The sequence below is a fragment of the Acanthopagrus latus genome, chromosome 14 (genome assembly GCF_904848185.1).
Source record: "Acanthopagrus latus isolate v.2019 chromosome 14, fAcaLat1.1, whole genome shotgun sequence".
In the NCBI taxonomy this organism is placed as follows: domain Eukaryota; kingdom Metazoa; phylum Chordata; class Actinopteri; order Spariformes; family Sparidae; genus Acanthopagrus; species Acanthopagrus latus.
The window spans coordinates 10,669,566-10,690,249 of record NC_051052.1 but is presented as its reverse complement, the minus strand read 5'-3'; the positions used below and the strand labels follow the sequence as shown (position 1 = coordinate 10,690,249).

The 20,684-nt window shown below is 43.0% G+C and overlaps 1 protein-coding gene across 3 annotated transcripts in view; it reads right to left on the bottom strand.

Annotated features, from left to right (window-relative positions):
- Positions 1-9,560: 9,560 nt before the first annotated feature.
- Positions 9,561-20,684, bottom strand: part of pdzrn4 (PDZ domain containing ring finger 4) — a 35,309-nt gene continuing 24,185 nt past the window's right edge. For all 3 annotated transcript variants that reach the window (XM_037120896.1, XM_037120895.1, XM_037120897.1), the window contains 6 exons: positions 16,862-16,960; positions 15,177-15,239; positions 12,972-13,073; positions 12,681-12,797; positions 11,363-12,424; positions 9,561-11,271 (listed from right to left, as the gene is read on the bottom strand). In XM_037120896.1, coding sequence (XP_036976791.1) covers positions 10,699-11,271; positions 11,363-12,424; positions 12,681-12,797; positions 12,972-13,073; positions 15,177-15,239; positions 16,862-16,960 — 2,016 coding nt within the window. In that variant the 3' untranslated portion in view covers positions 9,561-10,698. The remainder of the gene's footprint in view (positions 11,272-11,362; positions 12,425-12,680; positions 12,798-12,971; positions 13,074-15,176; positions 15,240-16,861; positions 16,961-20,684) is intronic.

Genomic DNA, 20,684 nt, shown 5'->3' with positions numbered 1-20,684 from the left:
AATCATGCCAGATTGTGACGTTCCCTGTCGGGATGCTTTCTCAGGGAAGGAGAGCTACTTACACCGTCATTTTCAAGGTGAGGTCAGCCGAGAGGCGAGAGGGCTGACGTGTCACGAATCAGCAGGCTGGAGGAACCGCAGAGGGAACAAGGTTGTGCAGGAGGAGTTCAAGGTCATGAAAAGGTTCTGGTGAACCATCTACCGGGTGAGGAAGGAGAGGCGGCGCTTTGTTAAAATGTCAAGTCGGCCATTCAAAGACGAAATCAGAGCTTTGCAGTCCACATTTTTACCACAAATTACTGGAAATAAGACCTCTGACATACGAAATGTGACAAACTTGTTTAATTAACCGCCAGCTTAAATTACTAATCGTCATAGGCGTACGTTTAAAACAAAGCTTCAATTGGTAAAATCGTTTAAACAATCTGAATGTATTAACTGCATTCAAACATTTATTCATTGATTTACTATTAAACTTGGATAACTGACAGTTGTAGCATGAAGAATGGAAACCTCAGTTTGTTCCCAATTGTTTGAAAAAGTGTTACAAATAAAAATTCTGCAGATAAAAGTTTTAAAATCCTCACATGAATTCTACTTGTCCCAGTTCTTGCCGCGATACCATTTTGGAAAGAAAGCCTCACACATTAATCCTACATGTGTGCTTATGTGCTTAGGAAATGTATTGCGTAAATTGTAAAACGACCAAGAAATGTGTCCCATCGTATACAGTCGAGGTTATTGTATCTGTCGATGCAGGCGACAGGTGATGACTCGCGTGACAAATTCTTTCACAACCGTGACTCGATCGATCAGCACGCGGAGCGAATCTAAGTTTGTAAAGTCAGCGGGGGAGACAAACAGACAAATGCAACACGTAGAGCGTACTGAGTTTGTCTTTATCGACGGGCTGCTCAGCTGAAATTTACAGAGCTCGGCTGTGTGAAACAGTTCATTAGCGAATCGATCCCACGGCGTACGCTTCTCTGTCACGCTGTCAAAGGTGCCAGCTTTCCTCTAAAGCTGTTGTTATTGATATTCCTCAATGTTTCTCCTGTTTTTCTTTTGTTGCACCAACTCACTTTTCTCGCTCAGATGAATCTTTCATTGATTTCGACCTTCAAAAATGTCTTTGCTCTGCTGCAAAATTCAAGAGGTGCACTTTTGAAAAGTTAGATCTTGTTTTTCAGCCTTTATGTGACGAAACATGTCACATACACTCAAAAGACTGAGATGAGAGTCAGCGACACACTGCCACCTTCTCGGGATATAAAAGATCCTATTTAGAGGATCTTAGGTCCAGACTTTCACATACTTTTTAGATTGCCTGAGGCCAGTTTTACAACAGCGAGATGGAAAATGTGTTTATAAACTTTCAGATAACTTCAGAAATTTATTTTTAAATGGGTGAATAATGGAAAGACACAACGAAAATTCCTAAGAATGGAAAAAAACTTTGGACTGTGAGCCCCGGGATTGTCTCTTCCAATTCAATTTCATCGACTGATTTCTTCAGAAACAACAGCAAACGCGTTGCAGTTAAGGGGTAGTAAGGGCTAGCGTGCTAACAGGCCAAACTGAAATGGTGAACATGATCCACTCTAAACCTGCTAAACGTCTGTGTATTAGTATCGTCACTGAGAGCGTGCTTGCATACTGATGTTAGCATTTGTCTCAAAGCGTTTAGCATTTAGCTTTCAGCTGCTCTGGCTCCACATCACTTTTATTGTCATGTTTGGCATATGGATGCTGAAGCCTGTCGTCAGGAACACGGTTTGAGGTTGAGAAGGATTTTTAAGTCCTTCCTACGTCATGACATGTGCGCTGGGTGCATCAGAGGCACGTATGCATGAATGGGCAAACGCTGATATCCAGTGCCAAATTAGACCAATCATGTGATGGTGTGTTGGTGTATGTGCACAACTGCGAGGGCATAATGTTTGCTTTTTACTCATCTCACCATGCAGGGCCTTCATTTAGTCACAAATGAGAAGGCAACACGTTGCAGAGCTTTTATTGCTTTTCTGTTCTTTCTTGTTCGAGCAGCTTTAAGCAGCCCTTTCACCTAGTTTTTTTTTTTTCACAGCACGATTGGCGCACGGGCCCCAATCATCTCGGCGCTGCTTCTCATAAAGCCAGATCAATTACTCCGAGTGGGACCTGATTTTTGTCTAATTTCCTGTCCTCATTTTTCACAGCTTCACAGGGACTGTAGAAGAAGGGAGCGCCATCTGTGCAACTTTGCCCAAACGACAAAAAAAAAGGGGGGGGGGGGGGACACCCTCTCTGTGTTTAAGATAATCTCACTGAGGCACTTGTTCTCCTGGAAATCCTCTTGCCACTGAAATCAATTTGCTTTCATCAGGACTAATGACACTTGGTTAAGGCTCCCATTTCCAAGTGAGGCCATTCAGGGAGCTATTCATGGAGGATGAAGTAACTTGGTGAAAACACTTCAGTATTCAGTGATCCATATGGTCAGTAGACTTACTGAATTGATCAAATGGAAGTGCACATCCTAAAAGGCATCTGTGCTTGTACAATGCAAAAATGACATCCTTTTAACTCAAGTGGAATACTTAGTTCTTCATTTACTGCTTTTTATTCATTTGTGTGATTTGTTCTTTTCTGCGCGTTTCTGAGGTTGCAGTTGAGCCAAACTTAAGCCGGCTACCATGCTCACAGCATCTGTGCTAACAAGCTATTTTTTTAGCAGGTATAATTACAATGTTTTTCTAATGCTAACTTTTGCTAATGACAGCCAAGGTTAACCAGCCTTCCTACAGGGGTCATTAAGGAGAGCAAAACTTAAAGGATAAGTTCACCCAAAAATGTACATTCAGTCATTATCTACTTGCCCCCATACCGTACCATAGTCGGGGTGAGTAATTCACACTGTTTATGTAGCGAGAACAGACGAAAACAAAAGCTGTGAAAAATACATCACCCACTTTCAAGTTTTAATGAGCATCATTATAGGAAATAAAAAAAATATATATATTGTCACAATTATCCTTTAGGGTTAAGTTGATGAATAGTCTTAGCCTTTGATTCCTTGTATAACAGATAATTGAAATAGCAGTGTTTTGAGTGAATCCTGTCCATGTTGCCTTTTAACAGATCATTTTAAAGAAAACTAGCCTGTGTAAAAGCCTTGTTTTTTTCACGTCCTTTCAATCCCCAGAGCAGAGCAGAGATGACATTCCCGGCACAACACTAAAAAAAACCACAGAGCCCACCAGAACGCCTGCAGTAAACGTGTAATAACTGAGCGAGATGGGGAGCAGTCAGTCAGATCAATAGTCGAGCACATCACGGGCTAATCAAAGCCTTCACCCCACAGGAGAGACTCAAGCAGAACATGTTTGTCTCTCAGGATGAACCAGGTGTCAGATCGGCTGGATTATGAAACCGGCTGCAACCAACCGCCACTGTGACTGAAGAGATGGGGAAAAAAAACAAGCGTTAAAAAGCTTCATGTTCAAATTTCATTGTGTGGGTGGTTCCAGAAAGGAAATAAACAAAATAAAGTGCTATCCATCAATCTGTAGGAGGATTCTTTTCTATTTATTTATTTTTTTTCTCATGTCTTAAAAAAATTTGGAAGAAAACCTCTTAAAATGCAAAGAACAAAATGTGCCACTAATTGGTCACCTGTCACATTCAAAATCCAGACAAATAGACGGCAGCATACCACGAGAGTAACGGCTAACTGCTGCAAACAGTAGCTACCATCAGCCAAGTTAGCGAGGTTAGCCGGGCCCCCATTAGCTGACTCTGCCTGGGCTCGGAGCTCTGCTAGCTGGTTAGCATGCTAGACACCTCTGCTAAACAACACATAGACGCTGTGCAATATTCTCAGAAAAATCCTGGGAAGCTGTCGGCTCCTGTCATTCATATAACATCTTCCTCTCCCTCCACCGTCCCACAGAGGAAGGCTTACAGCCTTTCCGATCCCTGCCACCCCACTCCCCCTGAATGTATTCTGGTCCAATTATCTCCAGTGTTAAATCTGGGTGGGACCGGTCCTCTGAATATTTTATGGTCGCTCATTAAACACGAGCTGGAGCCACCTTTTACTGTTGCTGCTACAGCTCTGCATGGGGTTTCGTTCTAAAATAGCAGCCCTTTGCGTTGAACCGGCAAAATTGTCTGTTGAAATGCGACGATGGTCTCCGTGTGTGACTAACAATCAGTGGAAACAGGCTGGTCTAGCGGTAAAAGAGAGTTTCTGTTACATTGTGTTATTGAAAGGCTACCCGTTTGGTAGTAAGTCTGGATGAGGGTGGCGCTGATACATGACTCTAATGTCAATAAAAAAAACGCAATAACCTACATTTCATCTCTGAGGAGGCAACTACACATGAATAAAGTATTACAAATCGCCTAGACATTAAAGTATTTGCATGTCATGTGGACCTTATTGATATTTTTATATTACGTCATATCACGTTCACGTCACATTTTCACGTCGAGGAATTTTAAAGTTTCAACATGAAGAAGTGTTAAATTTGCAGAAACGGACACTTTAACAATACATGTTGGGATTGCAGCTCGGTGAGCAGATATTCAGAGAGTGCAGGCTTCGTGTGCAAGGCCTTAAGCAACATGACAACATTTTAACGCAGGGAGAAGAGTAATTCACTTCACACAGAAAATAATTAGAAATATGAAGGCAAAATTGCTGTTTGAAAGTGACTGAAGTTCCACAGGAGTACAGTGAGAAAAAAGAAAGATAGTGAAAAATATCCATTTTCTTAATTAGAATTGGGAATGAGCCATCAACACATAATTGAGGCCACGAATAGAAGTGTAATGAATGGAAAATTATCAGTCATTACCCCAACCCCAATCAGTAATTTATTCCGTAATAAGGCACAACTCTTGATTGAGCTGCATATAGTAATATGTGACAGACTTGGCTGTTGTTGGGGCGACAAACAGCTCTCATCATATTTACATCTGCAGGTCGTTCAGTTTGCATCGCTCATTGTTTTCTCCTCTTATTTTGCTGATCATGTGTGGGGTTTTTTTCTGCATTGCCTCTCTTCTCAATAATGTAGTGAGACATGTTAATACCTGGGAGCAAGCCAGTACATCTGCAGCCTTACGCTGTTTACCAATTGCCAACTTCACTGGAGCAATAGGGGGTTAATTGCCACGCTCAAGGGCCCCTGACTGGTAGCTGCTGAGGGAGGTGGAGCCATTACTCATTCAGCTCTGAGCTTTTCCCACAAGGTGTGGAGATTCAAATGAGCAGCTCTACGAGCTTAACCAACCTTTAAGCTGCATTTATCCTGATTAGTTGAAAAGGGATGTAAAACATGCAATATCCCACCGACGCAGCCTTATCTTGAAGTCAGCTAAAGCAACACAAAAAATGTGACTTTTCATTCATTGTTCGCCCAAGATCTCTTTAATTTCTATTCTAAAAAAAGTACTCCAAGGGATCATTTGCATTATGCTATATTAGCAATATAGCAATGCTATATTATGATCATCAAAACTTAGCAAATGTAACTGGGCATTGCAGGTCTATAAAAGTTTGAATTTGTTAACATATTAACATGTCGACAAGCACACACGAAAAAAGTGTTTGGAAATTCATCCTCTGATGAAAGCTGCTAATTCAAATATTCACAGCTAACCATCTTCTTTTTGTATTAGCCTTTCCAAAACTAAAATGAGCAGCAGCATGAGTATAATTGTAATGTAACTAGCTGCTTGCCACCATTAGTCTTAATGTTAGCACTCTCAGCTAACTAGCTTAGTGTCTCCAGTAATGGTAATGTTAGCGCACCTATCCAACTCGCTTGTCTCCAGTAATGTTAATTTTAGCACTCCCAGCTAACTAACTTTACTGCATCCAGTAGTGTTAGTGCTAGCATTCCCAGCTAACTACCTCACTGCCTCAACTAGTGTTAATGTCAGTATTCAAAGCTAACTAATTACCACCCCTACTAATGGTAATGTTAGCATTCCTACCTAACTAGCTTATCTTAAGTAATTTTAGCACTCCCAGCTAACTCATAGCATCCATGATCGAAACAAAAGTTACAAGTTTGAAGAGGTAAATCCAGCATTCTTGTCACTGTAGCTTGACAGGCAAAGCAACAGTAGCATAACTAATGGGAGCAGGCTTGACAGCAAAAGGTAAGTTAAGGTACAATTCTTAAAATGTAATTTTTAGATTGAAAGTTTATAGATCTTATGTGACAAGAAGATTATTAATAATCAGGACACAGACATGCTATTTTCCACATTTTCTTCCCCTCATAAAGGGAGCATCTCATGAGGATCTCCAAAGTTACATTTTTTTTTAATGGCACACTGTGTATAATCACACTCAAGGACACACGGCGTCAACACCCAAACACACACACACACACAAAATGTCACCTACTTCCCATCACTGGCGTCTCACTAAACCACACCTGACTTTGTTCTTTTCCCACTCATTCGCAGCTGCTTCAAAGGCATCGTTAGATTAAAGAGAGCCAGAATACCGCGCTTTTTCATCTGCGCTACAGTGCAGCGCTGGGCCGCTCAGCTGTTGGAATTTGAATGAGACAGATGAGAAGAATGGTTGAGGAGGAGGCAGATATATGGATTTCAACATATTCGTGTTTACGTGTTTTGGAGCAGCCATCCTGCTGTGAGGAGCTGTAAATTTTTTTGAGAATAAACAGCTGTAAAGTTTCCAACACACACCAGTCGAACTCTTCGACGAACACTAATTACTGAATGAACAAAATCCCCACGGTGTCTTCCTCCTGGAGTCGAGGCACCTTTGCACCGCGTGCTTTTATTTCTTAAAAGGGAAAGTCAATGGCTGTTACCTGGATTGAACCCATGCTTTTCGTACATATTGCAGGCTGTTGTGTGAAGGCGTGTGAGGAGCTTTTCTTCACATCTTCTCTTACTTCAAAAAAAGTCTACGACTAGTCACATCCATCCAGGTTCTATAAACACAGAGAATCTGACACATTTTTATCATGCCACTGCTTACTGATTGATCAGCGACTGAAAAAAAAGATGGAATAGTGTAATTCCGTTGGGACATCGGGCTATTTTTAAAAGTAGAACAACATATTTTATAGGTGTACTTAAAGCTTAGGTTAGCATTTAACCACCTCCTGGCTGACATTTCCATTTGATTACATCCAGTGAGTCTTATTTCTAGGCTTAAATAAATGTGTCCAATATGTGCAGTGATACTTAAGAAGGAATTTGACAGTGTTAAATGACAATTATAGGAAAGGTGCAAACAGTCGAGTTAGCCAGGCAGTGGTTGAGTGCTAATGTTAACTGCTGCTGCTAACTCTACCAATTATCAAGTATGTTGTCTTTCTATAAAGTTTGGTCCAATGTTGCTATCAATTGTCTTTTCAGTTGCCAATGTAGGATTGGTCAGATTCCCTATGTTTATATGACTTGCAACCCCAAGACATCAGTACAACTTTGAGCTTCCTACCCTGAGCGTGACATCAGAGAAAGAAATGGCCGCGTATGTGGATATGGTGTATTGCTGCAGCTTTGCTTGATGCAGCTAAAAGCGCAACGGCGCCATTGTCGCACTTTTTAGTCACACCACTGTGCGTCATTACATATGTGAATATCCAAGCCAATTTTAGTGCTGGCCACCACACAGTTGTTCCTCCTCTGTAACAGATCAGCATTCAAACGCATTCAATTACCTTTGCTGTGCACATCGGGATTAATCATTTATAATACTTAGATGCCTGCGACGCGTCATTCCTCAGTTCCTGTGCCACTTCTGTCACACGGATTGAACTGGTTTGATATTATACAGAAAGAGATGGGTAGCTAGGAGAAAAAAAGTGGAAGCAATGCTTACCTGATTTAATATTATGCATAAAAAGCCGCGGTGCCGGGGATGCCACTCTGATGCCTCTCATTAATTCTTCAGTTCAGTGGGCTGTGGACAGACACAGCAGATTGACAGGGGATGAGGAGACTTCACCAGCATCTCCTTAATGCTTTGAAATAGGAGTATAGTTTAGCTTTGATGCCTCCTATCGCTAAATGGACACGCACCCCCCCCTACTCGCGCACACCCTCCATGCACCCGTGTCCCAGCCCCCACACGTCGTCAGTCAGTCATCCCAGTGTGAATACATGAATACTGTAAACTGTAGCGACAGGGTAAATTACTCTGTGTGCTATCAAGCCACAAAACATCAAAATGCTTTATGACTTCCTACGACTGTGAATATGGAGATCTGGTGGCTTGGTTTGGTTCAGCTTGTAGGCAGGTGGGGGCAGGGGTACTTCTCCAGGTGCAGCAATCATCGCAGTTCCCATCTAATTCTCTTCTGTGTTCGATTCGCAATCATTTTCTTTGTAAATCGCTCTCAAATAGACGCTCTGTCTTTAAGCTGATTGCCAGGTATTGATCAGGAGCAACACTTAGGAGGACATTTTTTCCTGCATTATGTAGCGGATAAACAACCCGGTTCGTCTCACACACAAGCACGCTGGATCAAATGTGATATTCTCTGCAGGTAATAACACATTTTCCGCGGAAAGCAGCGATTTTGGCTCTGGAGAAGGGAGATGCCAGTGTTGCTCTTCTGCTTCTCAAATCCAAACATGTGAACCACTGGCCTCCATGCATAATACATGGTGGGTATGATGGAGACATCACTCACTGCTGACTGAGCCACGTTCAAACCGAATTACTAAAAAGTTTTGGAGCTCCATGTGTTTGATTCTGAGCGGAGGGGGAGGGCAAGAGAGGGATAGTAGAAACATGATGCGGCTGTTTTCGAGTTTATTCACAGAGAGTAGCTGGAAGGTCACCAGCCACAGCGTGTTTCCACTTCGTATATAACGTTCTTGGGACTGCTCAGTGTATGGAGGATAGACTGTTTCTGCCTGGTCTGCTAGGCTGGTAGCGAGGCAACATCAGTATGCAGCCCAGTCACCAGCAAAGTTTCAGCAAACTATGGATACATTAACATTTGTACGTGACACGGGTCATACCACATCCACGTTACATGTGTATGAGCTGATTGTTAAGTCAGGAGGTGGAGGGGACGGTGGCGGAGTTACAGCTAGGCAAGACAGCTGCCAAGCAAGAGGCCGAGGCGGTATTTCAATATTTGAAAGGATGAAACCACTGGATGTGTCTAAAGAGACACTGTGATATTTTCCAGCTGTATTTGTACCAACAGGACTTATTTGACGACACATCGAGACATTTTCTGGCCATATTGGTGGCAATGGTACCAGATATTGTTGGGGATACATTAGGACATTTTCCAGCCATGTTAGTGCCAGCAAAACCCGATATTTCTAGGTGACTTTCCAGCCGTGGAAGTAGAGTGATAGCTGGACACATTTTTGGAGATGTCAGGACATTTTCCAGCTGTGTTAGTAGTTATAGAACTGGATAATGTAGAGATGTTGGAACCACACTTTAGCAAGGCTAAATGACTCAGATTTACATATGTGAAGGTTAAGACCAGTACAGGTAATAAAGTGACTGAAAGTGAAATCTTTTTTAATATTAACGTTTTATTACAAATATCACCATCAACAAATACTGAACTCAAGGCCTCTTCAATGAGCTTTACAGTGAAAAGCAGCGGATTTAATTTGAAATGCTGCAATATGATACATTTTCTTGACAATGCCTTGAAACATGTTGGCCTTTCAAGGGTAGCCACTTAATGCGAAATATTTATCAGACGGACCATAAAAATTAATTTACAATAAATAGAAATAACAGTAAACAATATAAATATGAATCTATTTCACATTTTAAACATAATTCACACAGTTATGGTTCATAGTAATGGTTCAGGTATGACCTGAGGACTGTTTGAGTCAATGTTTGAATTAACCAGATGTTCTACCACTTGATAAATCAGAGTTGTGACTGTAAGTTGAGGTAAAACTGTTTAAAAAAGTAAAGCCCTCCAAGCTCATGAATAATATGAGTTTCAGAGATAGCATAATGATACTTCCAGTGCTTCAATTTGAGTGCTCTGAACTTCTCGGGTAAGGGGTTGTTTGAAATGTGGATTTCTTCTCTCACGGAGTGTCTCCTGTCGTCTCTTTGTGTAGGTCTGGCATACAACGCAGACTACAGTACAATCAAGTAGTGTCAATTCTGACCTTGATGGGTTTGGTGATAGGAACATAAATAAGAAATTACAATAAAATGTTTACAGTACATTGACATTCAGTGTAGAAAAAATTCATTACAAAAAGTTACCGAGTTTATAAAGTGTGAAAAATATTGTTTTTTTCCCCATTATAAAAAAATGCCGCCTCGAAGGAGGCAAGTGGAGTCGCTTCATATACAATGAAACAGAAGAGTGGAGAATATGGAATCACGATACACAGTGTACATGAAGTTAACGTTTTGGTTCGTGACTTCATTTTGAACCAATTTGCTACCAAAGTCATCTGCTGTCAGAAGCCAGTGCGTTACCAAAAAGCCAGTGTAAAAACAGTGAAAAGTCATGTTTTGAAAGGCTGAGTTTTTTGTAATGATAGTTTTCAGACATTCGTAATGTGATAGTTACAAAGTCGCCTCCAGGATGCTACAGAAGTCCTCAGCAGAGTCATTTTTCTTTTCACAAACTGACATTTATTTTACATAAAGCAGTAGTTCCTGAAATGCAGGCTACCTGATATTAAAGTGTTTTGTAGATCTGTATGTGTCCTCTAGACGGTTGTGACAGATAGGAAGGCATTATGTACTTTTGAGCCTTCAGGGACTCTCGCCCCATGGCTCATGAGCTCCTGGATGGTCATCCAGTTATCCAGGATCTTTTTGTTCCGTTTCTTCATCATCTTTTTGTGACTTAGCTCCAAGATACTGATCTCCTTCCTGCCCTCGGCTCCACTGGCCGGCCCCTCTTTTAGACACTCAAGGCGGCTCTTTTGCATGAACTCCCTCCTCTTCCTCTGCTCCCTGGCACGTGCCAAGTGCTGCTTCCTCTCCTCCTTGCTCCAGTAACGGCCCATCTTCATCTCGCTCATAGCGTCGTCATCTGTGGTCATACCTCCGCTCCTCTCCTCTCGGATCCTTAGCGCTCGTTCTCTCAAAATGCGGTCACGAGCAGGCCTCCGGGCTACGTAACGTGTGCCATCCGCACGAACTTTGACCTTCCACTCTAGACGGGGTTCCCCAGAGCGCCCACTCCGGTTCCCGGGATCTCGACAGACACTGAGCAGGCTCAGCTGGCTTTGGGAGTACTCCAGGGATGAGTGCTGCTGTAGCAGCTGCATGTAGCTCTGCAACAAAGACAACATTGTTAGCACAGAGGTGCCTCACTCAAAGGTATATCAGCATTGGGTTGACACGTCTCATCTTGATTTCACCTACCTGAAGCTGCCGGGATCCTCCCTGGCCTGTATAGGGGGTTGTCTGATAAGAAGATCCATAGGGAAGCCCCCTCCTGGAATCTCTGGTCCTCCCTTTTTTTTCACACCTCTCATCATCTGCAGGAAGGGCAGGATCCGACTCAGACCGGGAGGGGTTGCTCTGGTCTGGGCTGCTGGAGATAACAGAGCCTGGGTCTGCTGGTCTGCTGTGACTGGGTGCACTCTGGGGCTTGGGGATAGGGATGGGGATGGAGGGTGTAGAGGAAGCCAGTCTGAGGTTTTTCTGGTTGGTGATGCTGATGTGTCTCTGCAGTGAGTGATCGGGAGATCTCTCCATGCCTAGAGGTGTCGACCGTGCACTCTCCGCTGTGTTGTAGGCACTGGAGCTGTCCTTCTCACGGATCTTATCGCTGTCCGACCTTTCCGGGTATTCGTGGATGTCGGCCAACCTGCCATGCCGCTTGTCTTTGGGGCTCCGTCCGGGTGAGGATGCGGGTTGTGAGGCGTTAAGCTGGTTGGCCTGGCGGAGCTGATGCGCTTGCATGATGCTCTGGCACTCGAGCTCAATGTTGCGCAGTTCCTCATTTAGCATCCGCAACTCCTGCTCCACTCCATTCTCTCCTCCAACACCATCTACATCATCTACATCCCCTCCTCCCTGCTCAGTGAGACTACACTCTATACTGTGTCGAATGGAGTACACCCCACACTCGCCTCCATTCCTGATTTGACACTTGAGCTCCAAGAGCTGTTGGAAGCGATTCTCTAAACCTAGGATCCCACCTCCACCATTGCGAATACTGACTACACCTTCATTGCCTTGGCCTTTGGACAATGTCCTCGGACCCTGGGTGTCCTGCGGCACTACAGTCCCTCGTCTTGTGTGTGGATGCTCTGCTCGCCATCGGTCCCTCAGGCAATGAGCAGGGGTCCTCCTGTTGAGTCTAGCGAGCAAAGGTTGGTGCTCCGGACTGTCCGTGCTGCGTCCAAACCCGCTGTCTTTGTCTTGATTGTTGGAGGAACAGGTAGCGGTATCTGTGGTCATCTCTTCTTCAGCTTGATGCTGGTGTATAAAGAAAGATACTTTTAGCTGTCCTCAAGGGAAATTTCAATCATTTGCAATAGCTTATTGTGTGTAGAATGATGGTGAGGTTGCATTGATCAAATCCTGTGATCTTGTCATCTTTTTTGCTCTGCTTCCTTCATTTTTTCAATCCTTCCCCCCTAACCCCATTACACTTGCTCCCGCTTTTCATGACACGCCCCTATATTTCTGTTGGACATTTTGTCTCTTGTTTTTTCGTAGCCGACGCTCTCACCTCATCTCCCCTGTCAAAGTTGCGTTCCCTCTGCTTCCTCCTCTCCTCCAGGATCTCCATCTTCAGCTCCTCCACAAGTTGCTGCTGCTCCTCATCAAGCCATACCTCATCCTCCAGCTGAAAGCACAAAAATCCTGTCAGAAATCCTGTGTGTGTGTAGAAGCTCCAGACAATCATGCTGACAGTTTGAAGGAAAGGAGAAGGCACTTAGCAAGCAGCTGTTGTTATCTGACATGACATAGGTTGTCAAAAAATAGGGCAGAGAGCCTGTTTCGGGTTGTGTGTGTTTACCTGGATTTCTGGTCTTGTCACCAGTAGTATGATGCTCCTGGCTTCTTCACTTGACAGCAAGGCAACGGCTTTCTCTCTGTCTTGCACTTCACAGCCATTAATCTGTACATCAAAGACGAGGACAGATGGTCATGTTAAGAAGAACACACTTGTTATAAAGACATACCCGAGAAAGGACAATCTGTGCTTTTGATCATTATCATCCATTTTTGTGTAATCACATGCTGACACCGTTCCTCCTCGTTCACTTTTTCTGCCCATTTTCTCCCTCCATTAGTCTCTTTTCACACTTCTTTTCTCTACTCCTTCCTGCCATCACTTCGTCCAACTCTGCGCACCCCAGGAAAGGCCTGGGTAGACTGCGCGCCCGTTAAGGAAGTCAATTGCGAGTGCGTGGTCCGACCTCACGAGAGTCTGCTCTCACCACACATCCAGACACACAATTAACTGTTCTTTGACAGGTGGTGTTCATCTTTTCCTCACTAGAGTAATGGGGCTGTCAGAAGAAGATAATAGGGCCTCGAGTACAGCAGGCCGGCTCCCAACAATCACTCTCACCACTGGGGCACAGAAACACTACAGTGAGAGCACAAAGTTACTCAGTGTTACAGTGTAGACAATACATGTGGAGGAGAGGTAATGCTGGTGCACAAGTCGACATCAAACTATATTTTAGCATTATATGTTATGGAAATACCTCAGAAAATCAGATATATAAACTAACAAGAATAAATATGAAAGCACTCCTCTCTGTGTGAATGCCACAGTTCCACTATAATGTCGATGCCAACCAGCTTACCCCAGACCTAAAAACAATTCTCCTAGTGGTCCAAAGCTCCCGTGCTATTTCTTTTACAGTAAACACCAACACTCTCCCAGTCATCCAGCTAGCTGCATGGCTAACTGAGCTAACAATAGCTACAGTCATATTAAGCAGCAGTTAGCTGTTACTCTGATATACTGACCTTATTTGTCGGGAGTATGAATTTGACAGGTAGCCAATTCTTACAGATTGCATCATTAAGAACATGGACTTTTTCTCTCAAAATAGTTTTGCAATTCATGTAATACAAACTAATATAGTGGCAAACATTTTTCTGTAATTTTGTACGTTCTGACGTGTGTGATTTCTAACGACTTATGATCAAAAGTGATGAGTGAAGTGCCCTGAGTTCACTGTTTAAGAGACATGCCTGAGATGTTTATACCTCTTCATTGGGGGCCGTTTTTGTGTCTTGCCCTATAGTTCATACTGAAAAAAGATATTTCATCATGTTTGGTGAAACTGAGTGTATGGCTTCAGAGCGGTGTGCTCGTCTTTGTAACATACAGACTCATTTTTTAAAAGGTATTTGCCGCTGCATGTTCCTCTCCTTTACAAGAAGACCGCACTGCTCTGTAGCGCAGTGACCTCATGATCCAGGAAAGCATACTAAAAAGGAGCTGTGAGACGCTTCACGGGCGAACAGGTCTGTAAGCCTTCAGCACAACTTACAGATGTCAGGAGGGCAGTCAGAGGCGTGGAAGGTGTTTTCAATAAATTCATCAACTAGTAAGGTGAGGTCAGGCCTACTGGAATATCTAATGAATGTAGACAGCACTTCTACCTAGCCATATCTAAGTTGGTATTAAACACGGCAACATAGAGAGCATAGGTGATGTTTCATTAAGTCTTAACGAGGGACTTATAACTGTGGCTAGCCTTGAGTTTGGAAACCTTTTGACAATCCTGTACAGATGCAGATAAAATCCAAAGTACAAATGTGTTGGGATATAGTGAATATAAGGTTGCAACATTTCACTCGTACTCGGTTAGAGAGGGCTATCCACAGTCTCCGACCCCATAGGTGTTCTCGCATAATGAGACTGAGCAGGGAGGAAGGAGTGCTTTAGATGATGTAGTGCCTGGTGTAGCTGCGACCAGGGACTTTAATTTCCCTGGTAAAACGAGGTCATTAAATATACATATGCTTGCCCGGACTGGGGACACCAGCAGATTGGAAATCCTCTAAAAAAGACAGCCTCACAAGTGGCTCCAAGGATCTACCGGGGCATGTTTGCAAAGGAAGCAAGAAGCAGAGTTTTTTTTTTTTTTAAATTATCATCCTGTCCGTAACAATACTGAAGCCTAAACCTTGACATGTTTAAAGCCGCGTGAGTCCGTAATACAACCTGTCGAGAATGTACTGAGATGAAAACACACACCTGTAGAATACGATCTCCTTCCTTGATACGTCCATCTCTGGCTGCTATGCTGTTTGGCTCCACCTGCACAAAAGAAGCGTGAAAATCAATGCTGACAACCCTTCGTTGCGTATCTCTGACACGCCACTGATGCCCCGCTCTCCCACTAACGCTCTCTCATCTCTGCCGTCAGGAATAAAAGTCTGCTCCTTTTGCTTATTTTCCTGCTGACAACCTTGTATTTTTCATGTGACACAGGTATGTTTTCACAGGTTCTTGCGTTGGTGCTTCTCATTTACCCCGAGTTTTGTAGCTGGTGACAAGGTGATGTGTAAGTCCTTGGCGTCATACAAAAGAGCTTGCGAGTCATAAATGAAGCATGTGGAGAAAGACCACGAGAGACCACGAAGAGACGATTCAAGTAAAAGTCCCAAGTGATTACGGCACAGATGCGATTCTATTCTTGCTGAACGAATCAACACCTCGCATTTTTCGAAACGCATCCCGGCGGATTTGCAACAACACTACAAGCCCTCGATAATCATTTCATAAACTTTGTTGTTCTCACATTGAAGATCAAGAGAGATGGCTAGATGTGGAGGAAAAATAATATCAAGAGCCTCCCAAAGTTGCACTGATGCTACCATCCACACATACATTTTAATGGGGGGAAATTAGCATTTTTATGCTTTTTTTTTATCAAACATACAAAAATAGATGACGGCGGGAAGCTGCTTGAGCAATCTGCTGAGGTTCAGCAGGTACTGGTGTTGTTTGTCATATTCAGATTGTTCATCTGGTTCAAGAAGAATACAAAGAAAAATATAAAATAAAAAGGTTAAAAGAGGCCACAGGTCTTTGTGTTTCTGCCATTCACACTGTTATGGTAGCGTTCTAATCCTCATAACAGATTTTTTTTGTGTGTTATAGCTGGATTGAAACTGCACCTGCAGTCAGACAAAACATGTTCTATTTCGGCTTGTAGTGCTTAAAGCCCTAATAATTCCATATAATGCGGTAATCTGTTTTCATTTTCTCTTATCAACAATTTTGCAAGAGGAAGTATTTCTTTTTTCCTGGCTGCAAATGATTTGAATTTTAAAAAGGATCTCTGCAGTATGTTCCTTCTTTGTTGTGAGTGTTTGGTATTCAGAGGGGGTACAGTAAATGGGAAAATGGGTGTCATTTCACTTACTGCGGGGGAGGAGGAGGAGGGGGAGAAGGTTGTAGCTCAGAGCTAATTAAAACCGTCAATTAAATCACGTTAAAAGAGGAGGAATGAGAATGAGATTCACATTTCAAACCTGACTTCCTCTTTGGCCATGCGTGGCTCATTCAGAGTTGATATTTGACAGGCAAACATTTCCTTCTCTTTCTCTTCCTCCCCGGTTTACTTCGACTTGCTCTCTGCTTCAGGATGTGAGGATGGAAATTCAAATGGGATTTCATGCTACCTTTTAATAACTTCGTGCTCCAAAGGAAAGTGATCGCCCTGAGTTTGATTTAACAAGCCCAGCAGTCTTCATCAGGGAGCGCTTGTTTCTACTCCAGTGCCTCTCTTGAGCGTCGCATTTTATTTTACAGAACAGTAAATATCTATCACGTGGAAGGTAATTGTCTAACATGAAGTGGCAACTGCCTTTAAATCTTATAAAGAAGATAGTTAAATGTGGTAACAATGTGCAACATAATTTCTTTTTACCGACCTGGCTGACATAGATGCCGGTGTCCTCCTCATCGTCGGTCCTGTAGCACAGCGTCAAGCCAAGCTTCTCCTGGCTGTTCTGCCTGCACAGCTCCACCTCCTGTTACAACACACACAAATATACCAATAATGTTTAAAACCAAACATGTTTTCCCCCCGACGGGCCACCTGTTAGGAGCCCATGATTTCCCCGGTGGATTTGATGGTCTCCAAAACCATATCAACTCAAACGCAGGGTTTATTCATCTGTTTTACAGAACAGCTGAAATGATACCACCCTTCATCCCCCACCCATGGGAGATGAGGTCCAACTTGATCGCTATGCTCTACATAACTGTAACTAATCACTTTGGGAGTGTTTTTGTTCAGCAGTGAATTTGCTTCAGGCTCTAGTATTGTTGCATAGTGTATTCCCTGTTCTCTGCAAGCTACATACTGGAGGTATAGCATAATGGCATGAATACAAAATAAACATTTCTACTTTATGTGGATTAAAAACTTAGAAGACTTAAGAGTAGAGCTAAAATACATTTGCTATTGCAAAGCAATTGAATATAGACTATTTAAGAGACATGGGAGCGACAGTACATGTTCTTGATTGCCTATAATCTATAATGTCAATGCTTTTAAAGGTGCAATATGTAAGAACTGGCCACCTGGAAATTCATACTCCAAAAAAGGTGGAGAGGAAAGAAATAGGGGCATGGACCTCAAGTAGTATCTATCTCTTTAGCTCCTAAATGCTATGCTATGTCCACCAGCTAGTTGCTAACCTTTTCTGTCATTTGATTCTGGACAATGTATTGCGGGTTTATCAGATTTTTTATTTTTTTTTTTAACTCAACTGTCTGCTGTGTCCAGAAATGCTACTGAGCAAGTGAGTTCACCAAAACGGTCAAATTGTTCCCATTAAGAACAGTTAGCTGAGAGAAGCTAACGCTATTTAGAGCTAAGGGCAAATGCAGTCAACTGCGACAAAGCCATTTTATCTTCTTTTTAAAAGAGAAATCTGTAAAAAAAAATACGAATACAGTGCAGCCTGAAGGATGATTAATAAATTAATTTGAAAAATACATCTTTGGGTAACTTCCATAACTTAAATCAAGCTGCTACGCTCAGAGCTAGCCTGTTAGCTATGATTCAGATTATCAGAGAAAATGGTGTCCTGCTAGCACAGTGATGGACACACATGCACACGCACACACACACACACACACACACACACACACACACACACACACACACACACACACACACACACACACATACAAACACAGCCCCAGCATGTGTTCTGGACATCAATGGAACAACAGCCTGTTAGTATCAAACTGAATCCAGCATGTGGCAACATACAGGGCAGGTGTTTGATGGCTGTAGTGGTGGTATTTCACCGACTGGTCCCCTCCCACAGGAAATATCTCTAAATTTAGCCCCCGACCAGTCGCTGGCTTCTTTTGATCCCCGCTGTGTATAAAAGGTAATCACATAAAGATAACTCTGGGGGGTAATCTTTATTAACCCCACGCTGCCAAATTCATTTCAGCACAGTGAAGTTGTGAAAGGAGGGGAGCTGGGTAAAAAGGGGTTGATTGTGGGGGGGAGAATTAAACCCCAACCCCCTTTTTTTCTGTCATGGGAAACCTCGATAGCAGAGATTGACAGGGGAAGTAATTAATTTCTGTGGCATTTAACCCCCTGTGCAGACAGGCCTGACCTTCAAAGGTTGGGGTGTGTAAGGAGTTTATTATACAGTAACACCATACGCTGGTCTTGACTATCCGCACACCTTCCTCACCAGTTAAGTTAACTGGCTGATTTGTACACACCCTGACAGCGAGATCAGATCACATTCAGTATGCCTTAATGTCAGTGCACTTTATTCTGGATTTTACTGGATTTGTGGAAGTCAGTTATGGTGGAGTGAAGCCCACCAGTGATCGGTCTCCAGATGTCAGGAGCCATGGGTGCTGAAAACCGCCAAGAGGCTCATTTAGTGATGATTGGATCCTAATATGTGCCACTGTGGAGTTTGGATTATGGCCCAGCAGCAATGTCGAACTAATTTCACGTGGCTTGTAATGCATGGTGACATTTGGAGGAATTTATCTTCTTGATTTACTGTTTGTGTTGTTCCCAATTTTCAGCGGGACATCACATTTACCACATGTGCTACTGAGGTGTGCGAGGAACGAGGACGTATGACAATAGGTTGCGCCCTGTCTTTTACTGCCAAATTAAACATCTGTGAGAAACATTCATTTTGAATATGCGCCTAACAGTCACCTAATGTTTCATTCGAAAGACATTACTGCCATTACTGTTCATGGGCTCATTGTTTCCACTTTGCTGGTGATGGCATCCTTCCAGCTGTCACTATTTTTAAAGCAACAGTCTTCGAAGTGTAGTGATGATAATTCTGTCAGTCAGGAAAGGCTTGCAGATTACCCCTCAGATTTTGGAGGCATTATGTTAACTGTTGTTTAAGATATGAGGATACAGTATGTTGGATTCTGGGATCCAGTATTTCTGTGCTTGGCTCGTACAACAGAGGAAAAACTGGGATATTTTAGCCAAGGCTGCATTAATTCTGACAGTTCTTTATTAAATCTGTCTTTTTTTAGTCCCCCAGTATTACTGGAGTACCCTTTTCCTCTGTTTGATAACACATCTTTCTGCTTTAGTTGATCTCTGGCAGTGCTCAATAAGAGTCCTTATTCCCATAGCCCCTTTTGAATACCAATATTTTTTTTGTTTTTGAGGATTAAAAAAAACATCCAGCATCTGATGTTTGGCACCGGTTGACGATTCATAATTAAGACGTGTTTGTTTTGATTAATTCCAGCAAACGGCTGAATGGCTGCTTTCAGTCAGACTGCTGCCAGTTCATTAACAGCCCTGTGTAACCTGGTGACCGAACAGAGGGTTCATTAAAATCACTTTGCCTGAAAGGGAAATTAATATCCAAAAGGAGTGCAACTGTTGAGAACATGATTATCTCTGATAGTCACAGCAGCATTTTTTTTAGTAACTTTGGAAATTGGGATCGAGATTATGCCGTTTCGCTGTGAACTTTAACAATCAAAGCATCCGCGAAACTGTTAGCTCTGAAACTCCGCCGCTACACCCACTGTCTGCACTTGGCAGCATTATAGTTTGGTAGATTTGGCAGAAGTAGCAGGAGTATTATGACAGCAGGAGTACCCATGTGGACAATCAGTCGGTAGTGAAGCTAAACCTGTCAGAAGTAATAGCAGCCCTATTCTGTTCCATCCGAGAGAGAAGCCATTCATGTTTCAGTTAGATACACATGGATGGACAGAGGTAAGTGAGGATGGCTGATTTGGTGTGTGTACGTCTGGCAGGTGGGGGTGGGAGTTGACTGTATGTCTGTGTGGTGTGTGTGTGTGTGTGTAAAGCTGACCTTGTTCTGATACTCCTGCTATTACCACACATGAGCCCTCCTACCCCTGCTCCCACCTCTGACACACACACTCGGGAGACTCTTTCATCCAGATGACGCTGTAAGGTATAAGGCCACAGCTGGCAGCGGAGGAATCCTAATGACCCACAATGCAGTTCACTGAGCCAGGAAGTGCCTATTAAGCCAGGGGGGACCACTGACGGTAGCAAACGTCACCCATCACTGTCACCTAGCATGACCTCGAGGGGCCACTGTCGTAGTGGCATGATGCATCTTTGACACTCGAGTGAATGGTACAGGCTGCCCTCTTCAGAGCAAAAGATTTTTAAGTAGGTACACCTTATGCTGGCATAACTGGAGCTGGTCACTGAATAAAATGTGTTTAAATAAAATTTTTGGTTCA